The sequence below is a fragment of the Oncorhynchus keta genome, chromosome 33 (assembly GCF_023373465.1).
Source record: "Oncorhynchus keta strain PuntledgeMale-10-30-2019 chromosome 33, Oket_V2, whole genome shotgun sequence".
In the NCBI taxonomy this organism is placed as follows: domain Eukaryota; kingdom Metazoa; phylum Chordata; class Actinopteri; order Salmoniformes; family Salmonidae; genus Oncorhynchus; species Oncorhynchus keta.
This window is the reverse complement of record NC_068453.1, coordinates 4,003,486-4,023,838: the sequence shown is the minus strand read 5'-3', so window position 1 is coordinate 4,023,838 and position 20,353 is coordinate 4,003,486. Positions and strand designations below refer to the sequence as shown.

Sequence of the window (20,353 nt, the reverse complement as noted above, 5' to 3'; positions counted from 1 at the left end):
TCCACAATCACCCGACCTCAACCCAATTGAAATGGTTTGGGATGAGTTGGACCGCAGAGTGAAGGAAAAGCAGCCAACAAGTGCTCAGCATATGTGGGAACTCCAAGACTGTTGGAAAAGCATTCCAGGTGAAGCTTGTAGAGAGAATGCTAAGAGTGTGCAAAGCTGTCAAGGCAAAGGGTGGGTACTTTGAAAAATCTAAAATATAGTTTGATGTGTCGTGACTGGCTCAGGTTCCAGTGGATCACGGTTCTACAGAGATATCTCTCCCTCCCGCAGAGAGGCTAAGAGTGGTCTGTAACATGCAATAAATGGACTTTGGGACATTATATTTCATCAGCCAAAATGGTGGTAACAATGATAGATGGAATATAAAAATGAATGTCGATTTTGTGAAGTCATTAAAAGTTAAAAGACAACCTTCTAATGAAAACATTAACTTGAAGAGTAACTATCTATGCCCCAGGGAACCCAGCGAGCGTGTTATAAAGACGGGAACACCCCTTTTTACCCTGGGGTATAAAACATGTGAGTTAATCATTTTCATACCAGACTAAGTTGACTGCGCGCTGCAGCCGAGATCTGCGATTAGTTGTGACCCTGAAACGCAACACGAGGAAGAGAACAAAAGAACCTCTTAACAATCAATGCTACGATTGAGTACTGTATCTAAAAAGGTGAATTCAAGAAGGACCAACTGGCTATTCTCTTCAAGTCATTGATTGTCTACACAGCCCTCCTACCCAAGCTGGGAGCGTTGACATGGCTGATTAGTCTCCTAAGAAGACCACTCTCACAGAATGAGTTCAAGGAAACAGACAACCATTATATAGGACATTGTGAAATCGTGTGGACAATCAGAGACTTACACCCAGTAACGAAGGAGACGTGGCCATCAAGAACAGGGTGTCAGCAAAAACCTATCCCACTAAGCTGAACTCGGTCCATGAAGAGATGGCCCAACGCGTACATATATGCATTATAATTCTGACCTATAAGAGCGGCCGTTCGGGGCAAGGTGTTAGGGCTAAACTAAGCAAAGTTTACAAATGTATCCAAGTGTGCTTTTCTCTCTCTTTCTTTAAATCTCCATCTTGTGTAACACATGTCATTGTGTTGGTCCGCTAGGGACCTGTTGTCATTGTATTAAGTTCTAACCAATAACTTAGACTGTTTTCTGTATGTGTATCTTATGTTATCATTTATCTTGTTAGTAAATAAATAATCAAGTCATTTTGTGTAGTACGGAATGATTTACTGAGACCTGGGTTTAGTGAGACCTGCAGATTTACGAATTACTGCTATGAAATCGATATATTTGTAATGGATCTCGTCCTCCTCTTCTGAGGAGGAGTAGCGAGAAGGATCGGAGGACCAATGCGCAGCGTGGTAAGTGTCCATAATGTTTAATCAAACACAACAGAACACTGGAACAAAACAATAAACTTGAATATACGAAACAGTCCCGTGTGGTAACAAACACTGACATGGAAGACAAACACCCATAACTCAAAAGTGAAACCAGGCTACCTAAGAATTATTCTCAATCAGGGACAACGATTGACAGCTGCCTCTGATTGAGAACCATACTAGGCCGAACACAGAAATCCCAAATTATAGAAAAACGAACATAGACAACCCACCCAACTCACGCCCTGACCATACTAAAACAAAGACATAACAAAGGAACTAAGGACAGAATGTGACAATATTCTGATATTCTTTGAGGTGATACTGGAATTGGTAACTCATTCATTTTCCTGTGGTGCCTCAGGTTACTGGGTTAATGGTTACATGATTAACGTAATCACATAATTATAAACATAGTTTATTATTCAATAAATAGCACGTCATCACATTAACGATAACAACATCATGACAGATGTGTTTAAACCTTTTTGTGTTACTACATGATTCCATGTGTTATTTCATAGTTTTGATGTCTTCACTATTATTCTACAATGTAGAAATTTAGCTTGTTAGTAAATAAATAATCAAGTCAATTTATAGTTTGAACGAGTAGTTGTGTCAACTTTTGATTGTTACTGTAAGTATTCAGCCTCTTTGCTATGAGACTTGAAATTAAGCTGCAGTGCATCCTGTTTCCATTGATCATCCTTGAAATGTTTCTACAACTTGGAGTTCACTATGGTAAATACAATTGATTGGACATGATTTGGAAAGGCACACACCTGTCTATGTAAGCTCCCACAGTTGACAGTGCATGTCAGAGCACCATGAGGTCAAAGGAATTGTCCGTAGAGCTCCGAGACAGGATTATGTCGAGGCACAGATCTGGGGAAGGGTACCAAAACATTTATGCAATATTGAAGGTCCCCAATAACACAGTGGCCTCCGTTATTCTTAAATGGAAGATGTTTGGAACCATCAAGACTCTTCCTAGAGCTGTCCGTCCGGCCAAACTGAGGAATAGGGGAGAAGGGCCTGATGGTCACTGACAGAGCTCTAGAGTTTCTCTGTGGAGATGGGAGAACCTTCCAGAAGGACAACCATCTCTGCAACACTCCACCAATCACACCTTTATGGTAGAGTGGCCAGACGGATGCCACTCCTCAGTAAAAGGCATATGAAAGCCTGCTTGGAGTTTGCCAAAAGGCACCTAAAGACTCACAGACCATGAGAAACAAGATTCTCTGGTCTGATGAAACCAAGATTGAACTATTTGGCCTGAATGCCAAGGAAACCTGTCACCATCCCGACGGTGAAGCATGGTGGTGGCAGCATCATGCTGTGGGATGTTTTCCAGCGGCAGGGACTGTGAGACTAGTCAGAATAAAGGGAAAGATGAACGGAGCGAAGTACAGAGACATCCTTGATGAAAACCTGCTCCAGAGCACTCAGGACCTCAGACTGGGGTGAAGGTTCACCTTCCAACAGAACAACGACCCTAAGCACACAGCCAAGACTATGCAGGAGTGGCTTCGGGACAAGTCTCTGAATGTCCTTGAGTATCCAAGACAAAGCCCAGACTTGAGACCGACTGGACATTTCTGGAGAGACCTGAAAATAGCTGTGCATCAAAGCTCCCCGTCCAAACTGACAGAGCTTGAGATGATCTACAGAGAATGGGAGAAACTCCCCAAATACAGGTGAGCCAAGCTTGTAGCGTCATACCCAAGAAGAATTGTTGCTGTAATCGCTGCCAAAGGTGCTTCAATAAAGTACTGAGTAAAGGGGCTGAATACTTTAATAAATTAGCTCAAATGTTTTTTTAAACAGTTTTTGTTTTGTCGTTATGGGGTATTGTGTGTAATTGATGAGGGGGGAAAAATGTAATACATTTTTGAAGTAGCCTAATCAGATTGAAAGATTGCGACTGGTTGTGTTTATGCCACATATAAAAGGTATTTAGGCTAAATTGAAGCATTAGGTTCTAGGTGCACGAGGAATAGCCGCTTGAATTGTAAAGAATGCAGAGTATGTGGCATAAACACAACCAGAATGCAGAGTACAGCTTTCCTCAATAACTAGGCCTGCAGGGGGGCATATGTGACCACATTACAATAGGACGACTTGGCAGAATGATGATCTGCAACAGACAACGCATTTAGTATCAGTTGTAAAAAAATACAGCCAGACTGTTCTGCTGCTGTGCCTTTCTAGACCTCATAAGCTGTCGAGAGTAGATCCACATCTCAACCAGATTGAATGAAACGGCAAATCACAGGCCTTTTGATTGATCCATTAGGTGAGATTTGAGCTGTGTGTCTCATGTCATCACTGTTCTTTCATGCGCAATGATGCACCTGGCCTCTCCGCTGCCTATCAGCTTTTACTATTCTTTCTTGTCGATTCATATTAAAAATGTATGCAGCTTTGACTGTTTTTATGTGTGGTATGATTGCTAGTTAGCCTATTGCAGATCTGGAGAAACAATCCACATACCACTGTAGAGGGCAGGATAGACCATTGGACTGATAGACTATACTGACCTGTGGTATCGTAAAAGTTAGCACATGAGGAAACGTAGTACATAAAGGAAGTACCAAAACACCTTGATATAGGGGAGGCACATGCAAGCAGATGAGGAAATTTGGCAAGGATGGAAGATATTATATAGTAAAACCTGCAAAAGAGCAAATGTAAACCAGAGAACCCTCCCCTGTGCCCAATAAAAAAAACACACAACCCGCCCCAACGCCAAAAAAACATGTTTAACATCCCTCCCCCAGTCAATTCTGATCTGCCCCCCACTCCAGAGGTTACTATGTGGCGCTCAGTAAATGTACATGCACAGGGCATTTCTTTACCCTGCATCACAATACCAGGTCCACCATTGCAAGTGTACCTATGAGTTTACCAGTCAAATTGCAAGGTTTACAAGTTCCAAGCCTGATCTATTCATTCTTATTTCAATGGTCGTCATATTCTAGTTCAATTCATTAAATCTTGGAAGGTGGAAAAAAGTGTACAACAGGGGTAGAACATTAATCCAATGAATCATTGTTATCAGTATAAAAGACACCTGTCCACAACCTCAAACAGTCACACTCCAAACTCCACGTAGAAGATTAAACCTGGAGAACAGTTCATGATGACTTGAACATTGTCATACAGTTCCATGATTGACATCCTACTGATTTTGAATTATTAAAAGGATAATAACTAAACATATTCTTGGATTCCTCAATGTTATTGGATCGTATGTGTGTAAAGGACGTCACACTTAGCGAGTTTGACATCATCCCAATTCGGCCAATACCTAGCACGAACTCTGGACCTCTGCCTTGCTAGCACACGTGACCGCCCACCTGAAGAGTCTTACCAGTCTGCACCATGCGAACAAGCTAGCTATTTGCTGGTGCAAGTTGGGATACTTCAGGCTGAGGAGTAAGTTTCACACATCCCCATGTACTACACACGTTGGAATGACCCCCAGTTATCTCAGAGACATGGCTGAATCATTTGATTATGGATAAAAACAATTACAGACTCGACCATTTTCAGAGATGATAGAATAAAAAAAGACCACTGCCCTACAGCTTGCATAAGGGATACACTATTGAAGAACTCTGACCATTGTATAATTGTGAAGATAAATTCTTGAAAAAATCTCACCCAAGACGTTCCTTCGTGAGTTTTTGTCTTCTGGCTTTGCATTCCAGACGCTGTTTTGGCACATTTCTTCTCATCCATTTTTACCTCTGGCTGATAAACATGCCCCTTTCAAGTGACTCAGAGTCAAAAACTGAAATAACCCATGGTACTCTCCTGTACTCTCAGACCTCTAGATAAGAAATCAAGCCAGGGCCAAGGCTAGACATGTTAACTGATTGGCAGCTATTTAGGCAATTGAGAAGTGCGTGCACTGCCTCGGTTAAACAGTCTTAATCAAACTACTCCCTAGCACTATGACAGGCTCTGTTAGTGATCCCACTAAATTCTGGAAAATTCACTGAAGTGGGGTAATTCATCTACTTCCCTGCCTAAAGCAAGTAGTTTTAGAGTCCTGTATTATTACTGGAAAAGTTCAGATGTGATGCTTTTAATTCATCATCATTTTATCTCCGCTGCATTCTATATGAAAGAAATGGGGGTCATACTGGTCTTGGCCAGTCAGTCAACTGTTCTTCCCAATTAAAGCCTCCAGTTGCCTCGATGGATGATCAGTCAACCTCACGCCACATGGGAGATGGTAGTCGGGGTTTGTCTTATCGGCAATTCACAGAAACAGAGGTTATTGCTGCCTTATTAGCTATTGACACCAAGAAGTCATAAGGGGCTGACAATTTGACCCAAACAGCTACGTTATTTTCTCTCTGTAAATGGTATTCTTAATGTTAATCAATCCAGATTACGACCTAATCATAGCACCACTATGGCTACCATGCTTGTTGTAAATAATATTGCAAATGCCTTAGAAATAATTGTGCTGACATGTTTGTAGACTTGTCAAAAGCTTTTGATACTGTACTGTACACTGTTATTCTGTTGAATAAGCTGTCCTCGATAGGGTTGGGTACAGATTATTGCCGACGGTTTCATAATTATTTCAATGACAGAACTCAGGCCATCAAGGTAGATGGTGTCAAATCTGAGTTAAATAAAGGGGTGCCCCAAGGTTTGATACACCACCAATATTTACAATCTAAATAAATAACGTTTAATGCTGTAAAAAAAAAGATAAATTAATTGTATGTAGATTGTGATATTTTCCGTTGCTTCGTTGGTTGGCCTTTTCACATCATTGGACCATGCCTCAGGACTACCTGGCCTGATCAGACTCCTTGCTGTCCCCAGTCCACCTGGCCGTGCTGCTGCTCCAGTTTCAACTGTTCTGCCTGCCTGCGGCTATGGAACCGTGAGCTGTTCACTGGACGTGCTACCTGTCCCAGATCTTTTATTTTCAACTCTCTAGATACAGCAGGAGTGGTAGAGATACTCTGAATGATCGGCTATAAAAAGCCAACTGACATTTACTCCTGTTGCACCCTCGACAACTACTGTGATTATTATTATTTGACCCTGCTGGTCATTTATGAACATCTTGGCCATGTTCTGTTATAATCTCCACCCGGCACAGCCAGAAGAGGACTGGCCACCCCTCATAGCCTGGTTCCTCTCTAGGTTTCTTCCTAGGTTCTGGCCTTTCTAGGGAGTTTTACCAAGCCACCGTGCTTCTACACCTGCATTGCTTGCTGTTTGGGGTTTTAGGCTGGGTTTCTGTACAGCACTTTGTGACATAAGCTGATGTAAGAAGGGCTTTATAAATACATTTGATTGATTTATCTAAAGTTAGTGCTATACGCAAACAAAACAAAACGCATGCTTACTTCTAGGTCCCATAACCCAGATTTAAATGCATTTGTATGTAATTTTTGTATAAAAATTAATGAGTAAAGATGAAACTATTTGCAAAATGATGCAATGTGATGTTAACCTTTAAAATGAGAGAATTGTACGGTTGAACTAAGTCAGTAGCCACACCCAAGTGAATAGACATTGGTTGGAAATTATGAACCAACCCCTTTTTCATTTAAATAATAGCCTCCGTGACAAAAAGTCACCTCAGTTCCAAATACCATGAGGACTTGTCCTCACTTTTAAAAAAGGGCCAAGTCTAATTTCAACTCTACAGGCCAGAAAACATGAGAGCTTGCACCATGCATGAAATGGTATGAACTCTGAACTATTGATCACTCAAGAAAAAGTTTACGGACTGCAGCTGGAAAGGTAGCAAATCTAGTAAGAACATTGACCGACACAGAACACCACAACATCTCACTCGACGACAACCCAGAAGAGTCTACAAAGGCGACTTCAACTGGGCAAACCAGAGCATCACACCACCAGCTCAATGTTATGTATTGTTTAATTAGTAAATAAATAAGTGAGCCAATTTGTGTATAAAAAAAACTATTGAGAACAATGTGTCCGTGCAGATAAGCAATAATTTTACGACGTTCAGATGAGACTGATAGAAGGTAAAGAATAATTAATGATCGACTGCTATTGATATAAAATATCTTCAGATCTTTAAGAGTGGATCCAGGAGATAGCATCTCTATATAAACTAATGCTTCCGTGGTGCCCCGGGTTATTGACAAGTTAACTGTTGCATGGTTTAATTCAATCACGTAATCAAACGTTAGGTAATCAATTTGATAAAATAGCTTGTCATCACATTAAAGAAGTCAGAGACACGACACTTCCTACAAATATCTTGGCATCCGTCTTGATGACAAGCTGTCATTTAAAAAAACATGTCACCGAGCTGGTTTTTGAAGTAAAATCTATATTTCTTAAGAAACAAAGCATGTCTGACTTCCATTAATGGTAAGGATATTGTCCATGCCACATGTCTATTTTAGATTATGGGGACATTATAGATGCGGTTTTCCTGCTTCTTAGCAACCAGCTAATTATTCAAATCAGGTGCGCTAGATTATGGTTGGCGCGAAATCCTACAGGACTGCTCCGGTTTAAGGTCTGTTTTGCTAAGTTATTTACCAAGACCCACAGCTTTATTCTTCTCCCATTCTAATGAAGATATGCGTAGCAAAGAGCTTGCGAGACAGACTCATCCTTCATCAGAAGTTTAATTCAATATGTACACGACTCTTAATAAAGCACTTGATTTCACATGTAATACATCGAGAAACCGTTCCTATCCTGTCCCCCTGTCTAGCAGTATGGGAGAGGCACAGTCCAACTAGTCATTTACAATTAATGATAACATCTCCAAGTCTGGTTAGAGCCCTACTATCTACATTCTGTACGCATGTCATTTTGACCGAAATAAGACATTTGATGCCGACACAGGAAAGACAACAAAAAGATATAAGTGAAAGCAGAAGTGTCAAGCATGTTGATGTCATTGCTGAAACTCCTGGAAGTAGAGTGAGAGCACGTTGTTGGCCAGTTACGTTGTCTACATATCAGTGTGGTGGTGGGCTTGGTAGTCGGGATCTCCCCTGGGTGCTGGCAGGGGTTACTTCAGAGGGGAGGTCTTCATGGGGATCATTATTCTGGACTCCATGTGCTGGATCAGCGGAACTGACAGAGGAGAGGAATGAAGAGGGTCACTTAAAACATATTACTACACTTTCAGCGCTTCATATAGAATGTCGCTCGAAGGATGGACAGAGAGCGAGTGAGATACACAGAAAAAGAGCCAACTGACCTGTGTAATAGACAACCTCATCCCAGCCTTCATGTTGCCAAGCTGCGTTCCTGGTGTCTTCTCTCGACTGGAGGTCTTTGTAGGCTAGAAACAGACAATACACAGAAAGCATTCATATCAAAGTCACTGAAAAATGTCCATGCTGTATAGTTGATTCATTATTTTGTTGAGTAGGTACAGTGTATGTACAACTCAACAAAATACAGCAAATTCAAAACGAGACACCAGAGTTAAACTATAATAATTGAGTTGGTACAAAATGTATCCCAGGTACATTTCCATGTCACCCAGTGTTAGTTAATTCTGGTCCTGGGGACCCAAAGGGGTGGACATTATAGATTTTGCCCTAGTACTACACACCTGATTCCACTTAAAGTATTGATGATGAACTGATTATTTGAATAAGGTATGGCAAAAAAAAGCTAAGGCAGGATTAAGAAACACTGCTCAAAATCAGGGTTCGTACTGACAGTGGCAAGTCAAAGAGTTAAGTTTCTTTTATGTGAGGAAAACGGCACATGAACGGCTCCCAGGACTGCAGGAGCAGGCTGCCGCTATCGCGGGCGCTAAGTGAATGAGGCGATTGGCAAAAAATGCTCTGGAGTTTGTTGCAGAAAAAAAGTCAATGTAAAACTAGCGCCAGATGCAGCATTGCATCTTTCCCCCTTCATGTGGCTCTTCTGGGCCGATTCACCCATGCTTGCAATGTCAAAGTCTGACGCAAAAAAAGTGGGTAAACTATACTGAACAAAAATATAAAGCGCAACATGTAAAGTGTTGGACCCATGTTTAATTAGCTGAAATAAAAGATCTCAGAAATGTTCCATACGCACAAAAGGCAGGGTTGAATCTACAGTTTCCCGGCATTTTAGCTATCGATGTGGCATTTGGCAGTCAATTCTGTACCTGTCTGATTGGCAGTGTGGGTGGAATGAGCCCACTGGGGTGGGGGTGGGGGGGATTAAGTAAATAAAAATCAGTAGTCTGCCTGGAAATTAATTAGTCAAGGCCATCAGACTGTTAAATAGCCATCTCTAGCACAGAGGGGCTATATAGAGGCTTCTTTATACAAGTCTTTATACACAGTCTTGAAATAATTGGCCACTTTAATAAATGGAACACTAGTCACTTTAATAATGTTAACATAACTTGCATTACTCTGTATATACTGCATTCTAGACTATTCTACTGTATCTTAGTCTATGCTGCTCTGACATTGCTCGTACAAATATTTATATATTCCATTCCTTTACTTAGATGTGTGTATTTGGTATATGTTGTGTAATTGTTAGATGTTACTGCACTGTCGGAACTAGAAGCACAAGCATTTCGCTACACCCGCAATAACATCTGTTAAACAGGTTTATGTGACCAATAACATTTGATTTCAGAAGATAGCCCTATTTGGTAAAAGACCAAAGTCCATGTTATGGCAAGAACAGCTCAAATAAGCAAAGCGAAACGACAGTCAATCATTACTTTAACACATGGTCAGTCAATATGGAACATTTCAAGAACTTTGAACGTTTATTTTATGTGACCAATAAAATTTGATTTGATCCTTGTGGTTGTCCCGTCTTACCCCAGAGGTGATGTACCATGTAGAGGCTGCCGATCTGCGAGAAGAACCCTCCCACAGCCTCACTGTTCTGCTGCCGGAACTCTATGGCCCGAGCCCTGCCGTACACACGGAAAACACACGCTGATGTCACATGACACACAGCAGCCAATCAAGCAGCCTTATGACTGCAGTCGTTCATCCTGTGCTTTATTAAATAACTACAACAGAGCACAGAGGGAATACGGATACCTTCTGCTGAACACACCATCTTGCTTCAGACAGATTTTTAAAAACTATAAATAAAACGATTTCACCATTGAGTTATCGATTTCATGTATTAATCAATGCAATGTTCCAATCATCCAATTTCCTGCATCGCTGTTCAGTCCACCCAGGTATAAGGATTTGACATTGTTGTTCTGTCATTTCAATTCTGTCAAACAGTGGTTTGTATTGACAAATTACAGCAGCCATATTCTACTTATAGTCGCGATATCGAATAATCGTATTTCACATAACAATCCCTCGTCCATTTTTAGTCATGCTCAAGACGTCGTGAAACAGAAGTACAGATCAGAGGTACCGTACAGGTGTATCAACTACATGATAGAAGGATCATAGTGACGTCGGTGTCTAAAAAGTGTCAAATTAAAAAGGATATTTATGCTAATCCTACAGAAAAATAAGAAAAACTGCCTTACCAGTAGTTTCCCCACTCAATCATAGTTCCAGGCTGAAAGAAGAGAGGAGGATTAGACGGAGTGAGAGAGATAAAGAGAGACAGAGAGAGAAAGTCAGTCTAACCCTGAGTTGGTATGAGCGGAGCTCATAGATGTTTGGTCCTGGGCGGGGGGTGGGCTCGTTCCAGAAGCTGAACTCCAGGAGCAGCTGGTTACGACGAGACAGCAACATCTTCCCCCGCTCATTCCTGTACTCCATGAACACCTACAAAACCACAAGTAATGGTTCAAGAACTGAAAAGGAAATGCACTCCCAAATTTGGTAGGAGGCATATGCAGGTTTTTTGTAATGCATACCTAACATGATTCAAAAGATGAAATTCAAAGTAATAAGTAGACTACAGTATTGTAAGTACTGTGCAGGAATTTCTTACTTTTCATTATAGAAACCCTATATAGCGACGTTTGTGAGCCAACTTTTCTACCAACCTTATTCTGACGGAGTTTGGTCATGACCTCCGTCAGGGCTGGGTAGCCTCCCCGATATCGCCACAGGTGAACTGCAACACAGAGAGGGGAGGGAAAGGGGATACAGAGTCAATTGTACAACTGAATGCCTTCAGCTGAAATGTGTCTTCTGCATTTAACCCAACCCCTCTGAATCAGAGAGGTGCGGGGGGCTGCCATAATCGACATCCACGTCTTAGGTGCCCGGGGAACAGTGGGTTAACTGCCTTGCTCAGGGACAGAACGACTGATTTTTACCTTGTCAGCTCAGGGATTCGATCCAGCAACCTTTCGGTTACTGGCCCAACGCTCTAACCACTAGGCTACCAGGTGAGAGTGTGTGCGTGTGCGAGCATGTGTACGAGTGTGTCCTTACCAGCCTGGTCCTGCTCTCCATACCATGTGTTCCAGGTGCCAATCAGCTCACAGGGGTAGTGAGAGTCAGCGTTGATGGAGGGCAGAACCTCCTCACTGAGGACACGCATAACAAAACAAAAATTAAATAATCATTCAGCATCTTGGTGACGCTGTACTAATCTTTTTACAGACATCCTCAAAAGCATTTAGACTCTCCATTGTCTAACAATGCTGCTGTTCGAGAGTTTGATCGGAGGTAGGTGTACCTTACCTTGCCTTGTTGTAAGCGTCAAGGCACTCGGGCTTGACATTGTGAACTGTAAAAGAGAAAGAGGTAATCCAGCATGTAACAGAGTGCGGTCGTGGCCTGGGGAAAAAGTCTGAAACCTTTAAATCTATGTTTAAAAAAAACACAATGAGGCAATTGTAGTGTAGACTCACAGGTGTCACAACCAAACCCTTGAGAGTGTGTGTGTGTGTGTGTGTGTGTGTGTGAGAAATAACCTACACTGTATTTTGTAGAGGTTGGTGTCTTCCTTCTTAGCCAGTAGTTGAGAGTGGGCATCCTTTCTGGGGTCGACCTTCCTGACAAACAGAGACTTGAACCAGCTGTCCTCACGGTTCTTATTGGTGGACGCTGATAGACTCCTTGACAAGACGTGAGACAGCATTAGGACATAATCGTTTATTTTTATTTAACCTTTACTTATCCAGGATGGTCTCCTTGAGATATTATTTTTCAAGAAAACGCCCCACCAAGATGGCAGCAGTTTTCCCAATACACACACACACACACACACACACACACACTTAATCATAAGTAGAGTCAACGAAGACCAGCCAAAAGCACTAGAGATCACAGTAATGTGTCACAGTTTTGGTTCGTAATAAAGAATTTGGCTGGTAAGAAACCTATTCTCAATTTGAGTTTCTTTACCAGGTTCTCAACATGATTAGTGAAGCTCAGCTTCTCATTCCCAAACATTTGTAAGTTTTGACTTGCTCTATGGAATTTCCTTCCAAGGTATGCGTATTATGGATCCCAATTAGTTGCTGCCTTGGAAGCAGCTACTCTTCCTCGGTTCCAGCTAAATTAAGGTAGTTATACACTTTTTTTTAAACATTACAATACATTCACAACAAATAGGGGCCCTCAGGCCTATAACATAAAACCCATGTGTAAATGTGTGTATAGTGTGAATGTTACCATGTGTCTATGCATCTATTCTAATTTTACTGCTGGCATGAGTTACTTGATGTGGAATAGAGTTCCATGTAGTCATGGCTCTATGTAGTACTGTGCGCCTGCCATCGTCTGTTCTGGACTTGGGGACTGAAGAGACATCTGGTGGCATGTCTTGTGGCGTATACATGGTTATCTGAGCTGTGTGCCAGTAGTCAGACAGCTCAGTGCATTCAACATGGCAATACCTCTCACAAATACAAGTAGTGATGAAGTCAATGTCTCCTCCACTTTGAGCCAGGAGAGATTGACATGCATATCATTAACATTAGCTGTGTACATCCAAGGGCCAGCTGTGCTGCCCTGTTATGAGCCAATTGCAATTTTTGCAATTGCAGAGTTATTTTTTGTGTCAAAACTAGGGCCTGCAGGACCTGCCTTGTTGATAGTGCTGTTAAGGCAGAGCAGCACTTTATTATGGACAGACTTCTCTGGCTACTGTTGTATCAATGTTTTGACCTCAACTGCCTCAATTACAACATTATTCATTACAAGATTTAGTTGAGGTTTAGTAAATGCTGTTGCAAATACAATGTTTTTAGTTTTTGAAATATTTAGGACTAACTTATTCCTTGCCACACATTTTGAAACTAACTGCAGCTCTTTGTTAAGTGTTGCAGTCATTTCAGTCGCTGTGGTAGCTGATGTGTATAGTGTTGTCATCTTTACTCAAAGCCAGTGTCATGTCATTAGTAAAGATTGAAAAAAAGGGGCCTAGACAGCTGCCCTGGGGAATTCCTGATTCTACCTGGATTTTGTTGGAGGCTTACATCAAAGAACACCCTCTGTTCTGTTACAGAGGTAAGTCTTTATCCACAATATAGCCATAACACACGTTTTTTCAGCAACAGACTACGATCGATAAGGTCAAAAGCCGCACTGATGTCTAACAGCCCCCCCAATCTTTTTATCACCAATTTCTCCCAGCCAATCATCAGTCATTTGTGTAAGTCATGTGCTTGTTGAAATGTCCTTCCCTATAAGTGTGTTGAAAGCATTGTCAATTTGTTTACTGTAAAATAGCATTGTATCGGATCAAACAATTTATTTAAAAAGTTTCCAAAGGGTTGGTAACAGGCTGATTGGTGGGCTATTTGAGCCAGTAGCAATGACATGGCTATCAGAATGTTTAGCCTTGGACTACGCATTTTGTTTGAGGAATTCAGAACGAGCTTTAAAATCATAAAAAGACTGTTGAATGGATGTTAAACGCTGTTTGAGCTTTTTCAAAAGTCAAACTGCTGCCACTTAAGAGAAGTGTCATCCGCATAAAAATGTACATCAGCGGACTCTGTCTCCCAATGTTGTTGATATAGATATAAAGCTCCAATTGATCCTGAGGCACACCTGGGTGCAGCTCTATGGTGTCAGACTTAAAACCATCTGCCTTCACACACTGGGTTCTATTTGACATGTAGTTCACAACCACTCCAGAACGTGAACAGTAATCCCAACAAACTTTAGTATGGTCCAGTGTGAAACGCCTTTGACATATCTATGAACACAGATACACAATGCCACTTCTTATCCAGGGCATAGTAAATGTCATCCAAAACCTTAAAAGTTGCTGTAACAGTGCTTGTGGCTTGGCCTGAAACCTGATTGCATGCCACACAACATATTGTTTTCCTGTAGGTAGGCTTTAAGCTGCTTGACTAGGGACTCCAATAAATTTGCCAAAACAGAAATGAGATATGGGCCTATAGTTATTCACTAGAGAGTGGGATCACCTTTCAAAATAGGTAGGACATTTGCTGCCTTCCACAACTTGGAGATTTCATTACATTCTAGGGTGAGGTTGAAGGTGCATGTTAAAGAAGGTAGAGCAATGGTATCTGCAGCTAAAAATAGTAGTAGGCAGGGGTCTAGATCACATGTCAAACTTATTCCATGGAGGGCCGAGTGTCTGCAGGTTTTCGATCCACCCTTGTACTTGATTGATGAATTAAGGTAACTAATTGGAAGGGAACCGGCATCACAAAAAAAAAAGATTAAAAGACTGAGTTTACCAGCATGAGTTTTTGCGGTTGCTAGATTTTTTTTTAGGTAGATTTCAGTATGCATAAATACATCTGGGTCGGCTGTTTACATTTTTTTTTTTAAATCTAGTTTTGGAAGAAGACTTTACATTTATTTGCAGAAACTTCCGACCCTTCTATCTTTGGGGGGTTAGAAATGTCAGGACCTGGGTTGGATTGCATATTTCCTGACAGTAAAAGCAGCAAAATAATGGAAAATCTAGATAGGATTTTACTGCATTTGGATTCACAGACAGCACTAGGACTATAGTCCAAAAGGAACCCGTCTTTAACACAACATATTTCAAAAGGTGCGTACAGTCCAGAGACATGGTTAAGTACCAAAACAGTCCAGACATGTAAGCGCAATAGTTCTCCAGTTCAATAGAGGGAAAGCATATGGTCTCTCCCAGGATGAAAATGCATGATCCTCATTTTAAAAGTCAAAGATAGACAATAGCAACATATTAATTTGTAGCCTATCAATGTGAGAAAAAAAGAAACTCCGTTTAAGACTCCACTAAAATATTAGGTCTATGGAGGTTGCACTAATAACAGATGGGCCTAAGCTACAATAAATAATCTACAATAAAATACCAATAAAGCCAATTAATACAAATTCCTGTGTAAAAGTCCAGATGTCCACAGGCTAAAGGTAAAATTAGGATCAGAGACCACGGTGTGTGCGTGAAATGTGTGCTGGAGGTGAGCGAAACTCAGGGGAGTAGGAGGTAAGTGGCAGGGATACCTATACCAGACAGGTGGGATGCAGGCCTGGGTAAGAGGGGAGGCTTTCAACCAGAAAGTTTGAGGAGCTTTCAGCATTGGCACCGAAACGATTGAGGTTTGCTTTCTGCGAAAAGATCCTCTATGGCCAGGTAACTTGTTGACTATATAAAACAATTACTGGAGTATTTAAAATGATTATGACAAAAAGCAACAACAAAAAAAAGACACACGGAAAGCCAAGGAGTTTGTTGACATTACATTAAAGAGCTATCTGCATCCGTGTTGCACTGTTAAGCTGCTACCTGATTATTAATAGAAAACCACAATCAGAAAATAATTAATAGTTCTCCAACTTATGTTAAGACTGTCACGAGAAGCTTAGTGACTGAAATCTCCCTCCCTCCCCTAATCACCCCTAGTCAGCTAACAGTATCTAAATCCCCACCTCCCCTACAAAAGACAACCAGCTAAGTCATCTGAACATGGGTCGTGCAGTGTGTGTATCATATATAGCCTTTACGGTTCAAATCTAACCCTGCTGGTCATCTATGAACGTATTTCTGTGTCCTCTATCCTGTCTGATTATCCATCAGTCTGACAAACAGGGGCCAGAATGTTGCACACCATGAACTGTGAAACAATCTGGCTCCTGAGGGATTAATCAAATATTTTATTTTACTTGTATTTTACCAGGTAGGCCAGTTGAGAACAAGTTCTAATTTACAACTGAGACCTGGCCAAGATAAAGCAAAGCAGTGCGACAAAAACAACAGAGTTACACATGGAATAAACAAGTGTACAGTCAATAATAACATTTTAAAAAATCTATATACAGTGTGTGCAAATGGAGTAAGGCAATACTCCATTTTAAATAGGCCATAGTAGAAAAGTAATTACAATTTAGCAAATTAACACTGGAGTGATAGAAGTGCAGATGATGATGTGCAAGTAGAAATACTGGTGTGCAAAAAAGTAAATAAAAACAATATGGGGATGAGGTATATAGCCCATCCAATCTATTTACAGATGAGCTGTGTACAGCTGCAGCGATCGGTAAGCTGCTCAGATTGCTGGTGTTTAAAGTTAGTGAGGGAGAAATAAGTATCAAACTTCAGCAATTTTTGCAATTAGTTCCAGTCATTGGCAGCAGAGAACTGGAAGGAAAGGCGGTGTTGGCTTTGGGGATGACCAGTGAGATATACCTGCTGGAGCGCGTGCTACGGGTGGGTGTTGTTATGGTGACCAGTGAGCTGAGATAAGGCGCGGCTTTACCTACCAAAGACTTATAGATGACCTGGAGCCAGTGGGTCTGGCGACGAATATATACCCTTTGTTGGCAATGACATAGGTCAAACGTTTTCTGTAAGTCTTCACAAGGTTTTCACACACTGTTGCTGGTATTTTGTCCCATTCCTCCATGAAGATCTCCTCTAGGGCAGTGATGTTTTGGGGCTGTTGCTGGGCAACACGGACTTCCAACTCCCTCCAAAGATTGTCTATGGGGTTGAGATTTGGAGACTGGCTAGGCCACTCCAGGACCTTGAAATGCTTCTTACGAAGCCACTCCTTCATTGTCATGCTGAAAGACCCAGCCACGTTTCATCTTCAATGCCCTTGCTGATGGTAGGCTTTGTTACTTTGGTCCCAGCTCTCTGCAGGTCATTCACTAGGTCCGCCCGTGTGGTCCTGGGATTTTTGCTCACCGTTCTTGTGATCATTTTGACCCCACGGGGTGAGATCTTGCATGGAGCCCCAGATGGAGGGAGATTATCACTGGTTTTGTATGTCTTCCATTTCCTAATAATTGCTCCCAAAGTTGATTTCTTCAATCCAAGCTGCTTACCTATTGCAGATTCAGTCTTCCCAGCCTGGTGCAGGTGTACAATTTTCTTTCTGGTGTCCTTTGACAGCTCTTTGGTCTTGGCCATAGTGGAGTTTGGAGTGTGACTGTTTGAGGTTGTGGACAGGTGTCTTTTATACTGATAACAAGTTCAAACAGGTGCCATTAATACAGGTAACGAGTGGAGGACAGAGGAGCCTCTTAAAGAAGAAGTTACAGGTCTGTGAGAGCCAGAAATCTTGCTTGTTTGGAGGTGACCAAATACTTATTTTCCACCATATTTGCAAATAAATTCATTAAAAATCCTACAATGTGATTTTCTGGATTTTGTTTTATCATTGTCTGTCATAGTTGAAGTGTACCTATGATGAAAATTACAGGCCTCATCTTTTTAAGTGGGAGAACTTGCACAATTGGTGGCTGACTAAATACTTTTTTACCCCACTGTATGTGTAGATAGTATGTTTTCAATAATCGCAAACTGTTTCTGCATATTGGTTTGGATACAAAACTGTTTTGACATTCAGCTATTTATCAAAAAGGTCTTGTCAACAGGAAGCAGCAATAACAATTTTGGGAATATAAAATTGAACTTAACATTAATTTCCAATGGGTTTCTACTTAAATCTGCTAAATGAGGGCAAAAATATGCTGCGATAGATTTTTTAAAAGATATACCAGAAATCACCAAAAGTGGTTTGCCTTTTCTTGGATAGATGGAAAACGCATTGGAACATACTGTTATGGCATCTATAGAAGTGGCCTAGTTAGCGTTGGGACATTGTTTAAAGCCACTACAGTAACGTTAGCTCATATCCACAGAGCTGACTGTCTGACAACTTCAAAGAGGAAGTACAGCAGACAATATCACAGATCGAACAAGGAGCCAGATGTTTCACTAGATATATAAATCTGAATGGTCAAATTCCATAAGCAGGCAATTTTAGCTTGGATGTTAGCGTATAAACAATGTTTCCCCTCACAGATACATTCTATGGAACAACAAAGATATGACTTAAAAATAAGTCTCTTTTCTGTAACTGGTTTGAGAATAAAATGTTTTGGAAAGATTCAAGCTGAATATTGACTATAAATGCGATTTCTGTGGAATGGAGGAGACAATTTTGCATTTGTTTTTTGCCTGTATTTATAGTACAATTTTTTTGGATTGACAGAGAATTTTGTTACAAAAAATAAATAAAAATAGGACCAGTTGTACTATTTAGTAGTTTGATATAATTATTTTTCAGAAATTCTGAGATAGATAGAGATCAGTATATTTAATTCAACTGCTATTATTAGGTACATTTCACATTCACAAAGGGTCTAACTTTTTCACTTTATAAATAAACAATATGGCACCACTAAAATTAAAAACAAAAAGGCAATTAAAACGTGTATTATTAATTAATATGATTTGTTTGTTTAGGTTTAGGAGTTTGCATGTATGCATGTGACTATTACTATTTTGCTTGTTATGTATAATCCTCAGATGTCATGAGAGGTCATCAGAAGTGTCCACTTAATTTGAGGGTTGAGGGGATAAGGTGCGTCTGAAGTGTTTGGACCGGAGCCTCAAGTCATCAAACGTGTGAGTGTAAGTCATGTGACTCGAGTCCACACAAGTCATTCTAAGGTAGTGTGCGCCCTCTACTTGGCATAAAAAGACCTTCACACGCAAGGCATGAGGGTTTTCTGGTTTTGGAAACGCTAAAGTAATGACGACTAACGTTACTTTCAATGCCAGTAACGTAAACTAATGAGTTGCTTTTAAAATTAACATTCCCCAACACTGTCTATGACCTTGAAAGAGATGTTAATTGAACTTCCCTTGTATCCTACAAATGTACTATTACGCAGCCAACTAACCTGCAGTGCAATTCCACCGGCAAATGTTCTGCAAATAGTTGTCATGTGCACTGATTTGCAACGATAGGACAAGTATTATATATAAACTGCGCAAAACACATTTAAAAGTGTCGATACGTTGCAACAGTTTAGTAGAAATGTCCAACCAAGTCATGAATAACCTTTAAGTGTTAAGCTCCTAGCTTAGGCTTTTAGTTAGCTGGCTTTCCTTCGCATTCCAGGGTCATTCAGGTGTATTCATTACGCCAATTCTGTTGCAAAACATTTTGCAACAGAAACTGCTTCCTCCAAACGGAAAATGTTTTGCAACGAAAACGAGAGTTTCTATTGGGTAAATTAAGGTAGGTCCCTCCCTGTTTTGTTTCGTTCCGTTTGCTTCTTAAAATGTAAACAGTTTCCGTTAAAGTTAGATAGCTAGCACTGGCTTAGTGGGAAGTGTAAAGAGTTGTTAACGATCAAATGCATATTTACTTTCAAACTTACTTTCTCATACAAATATCCAACTAACCTGATTGTAAGTATGACTTGTCCGTTCATCTGGACTACGTTTCTCGTCTGTTTTAGACCGTTGCCCACCTTCTGAAGGACTCGGTTCGCCATCTTTCCCTGGCTTGATTGAATACTTGCTATAGCCAGAGAGGAGGAGGAGGAGTTGTTCTTCTTGTTCTTATTGTTCTTCTTCGGTGGTGTTTATCGGCGGTGGCATCCAACGTTATATGGTGCTTTACCGTCACCTACTGTACTGGAGTTTGGTCCAGCGACAGGGAGAAACTAAATCCTACCTGCCAGCCCTGTTGCTCTTAAAAAATACAACACAATATTTGAGACTATATCTAATAACGTTCTACTCAATATACTCTTTCAACTAATTGTAAATAATGTAAATGGGGTGGCAGGTAGCCTAG

General features: G+C 40.9%; 1 protein-coding gene across 1 annotated transcript; it reads right to left on the bottom strand.

The window, feature by feature from the left end:
- Positions 1-8,041: 8,041 nt before the first annotated feature.
- Positions 8,042-20,125, bottom strand: LOC118366063 (protein NipSnap homolog 2-like). Its single transcript, XM_035748407.2, has 10 exons — positions 19,957-20,125; positions 12,258-12,397; positions 12,021-12,066; positions 11,769-11,863; positions 11,375-11,445; positions 11,010-11,150; positions 10,907-10,938; positions 10,227-10,321; positions 8,645-8,728; positions 8,042-8,517 (listed from the first exon to the last, which is right to left on the bottom strand). Exons 1-10 carry the CDS (start codon positions 20,046-20,048, stop codon positions 8,453-8,455), a joined length of 861 nt encoding a protein of 286 aa, XP_035604300.1. The 5' UTR covers positions 20,049-20,125; the 3' UTR covers positions 8,042-8,452.
- Between the last annotated feature and the right edge of the window lie 228 nt (positions 20,126-20,353).

Excerpts from the sequence above, each read along its gene's own strand:
- LOC118366063 (XM_035748407.2), bottom strand. The coding sequence starts at position 20,048 with ATGGCGAACCGAGTCCTTCAGAAGGTGGGCAACGGTCTAAAACAGACG. Across the intron at positions 11,864-12,020 it reads GACGCTTACAACAAGGCAAG|TGAGGAGGTTCTGCCCTCCA; the intron begins GTAAGGTACACC and ends GCGTGTCCTCAG. Across the intron at positions 8,518-8,644 it reads TGAGGTTGTCTATTACACAG|TTCCGCTGATCCAGCACATG; the intron begins GTCAGTTGGCTC and ends CTCCTCTGTCAG.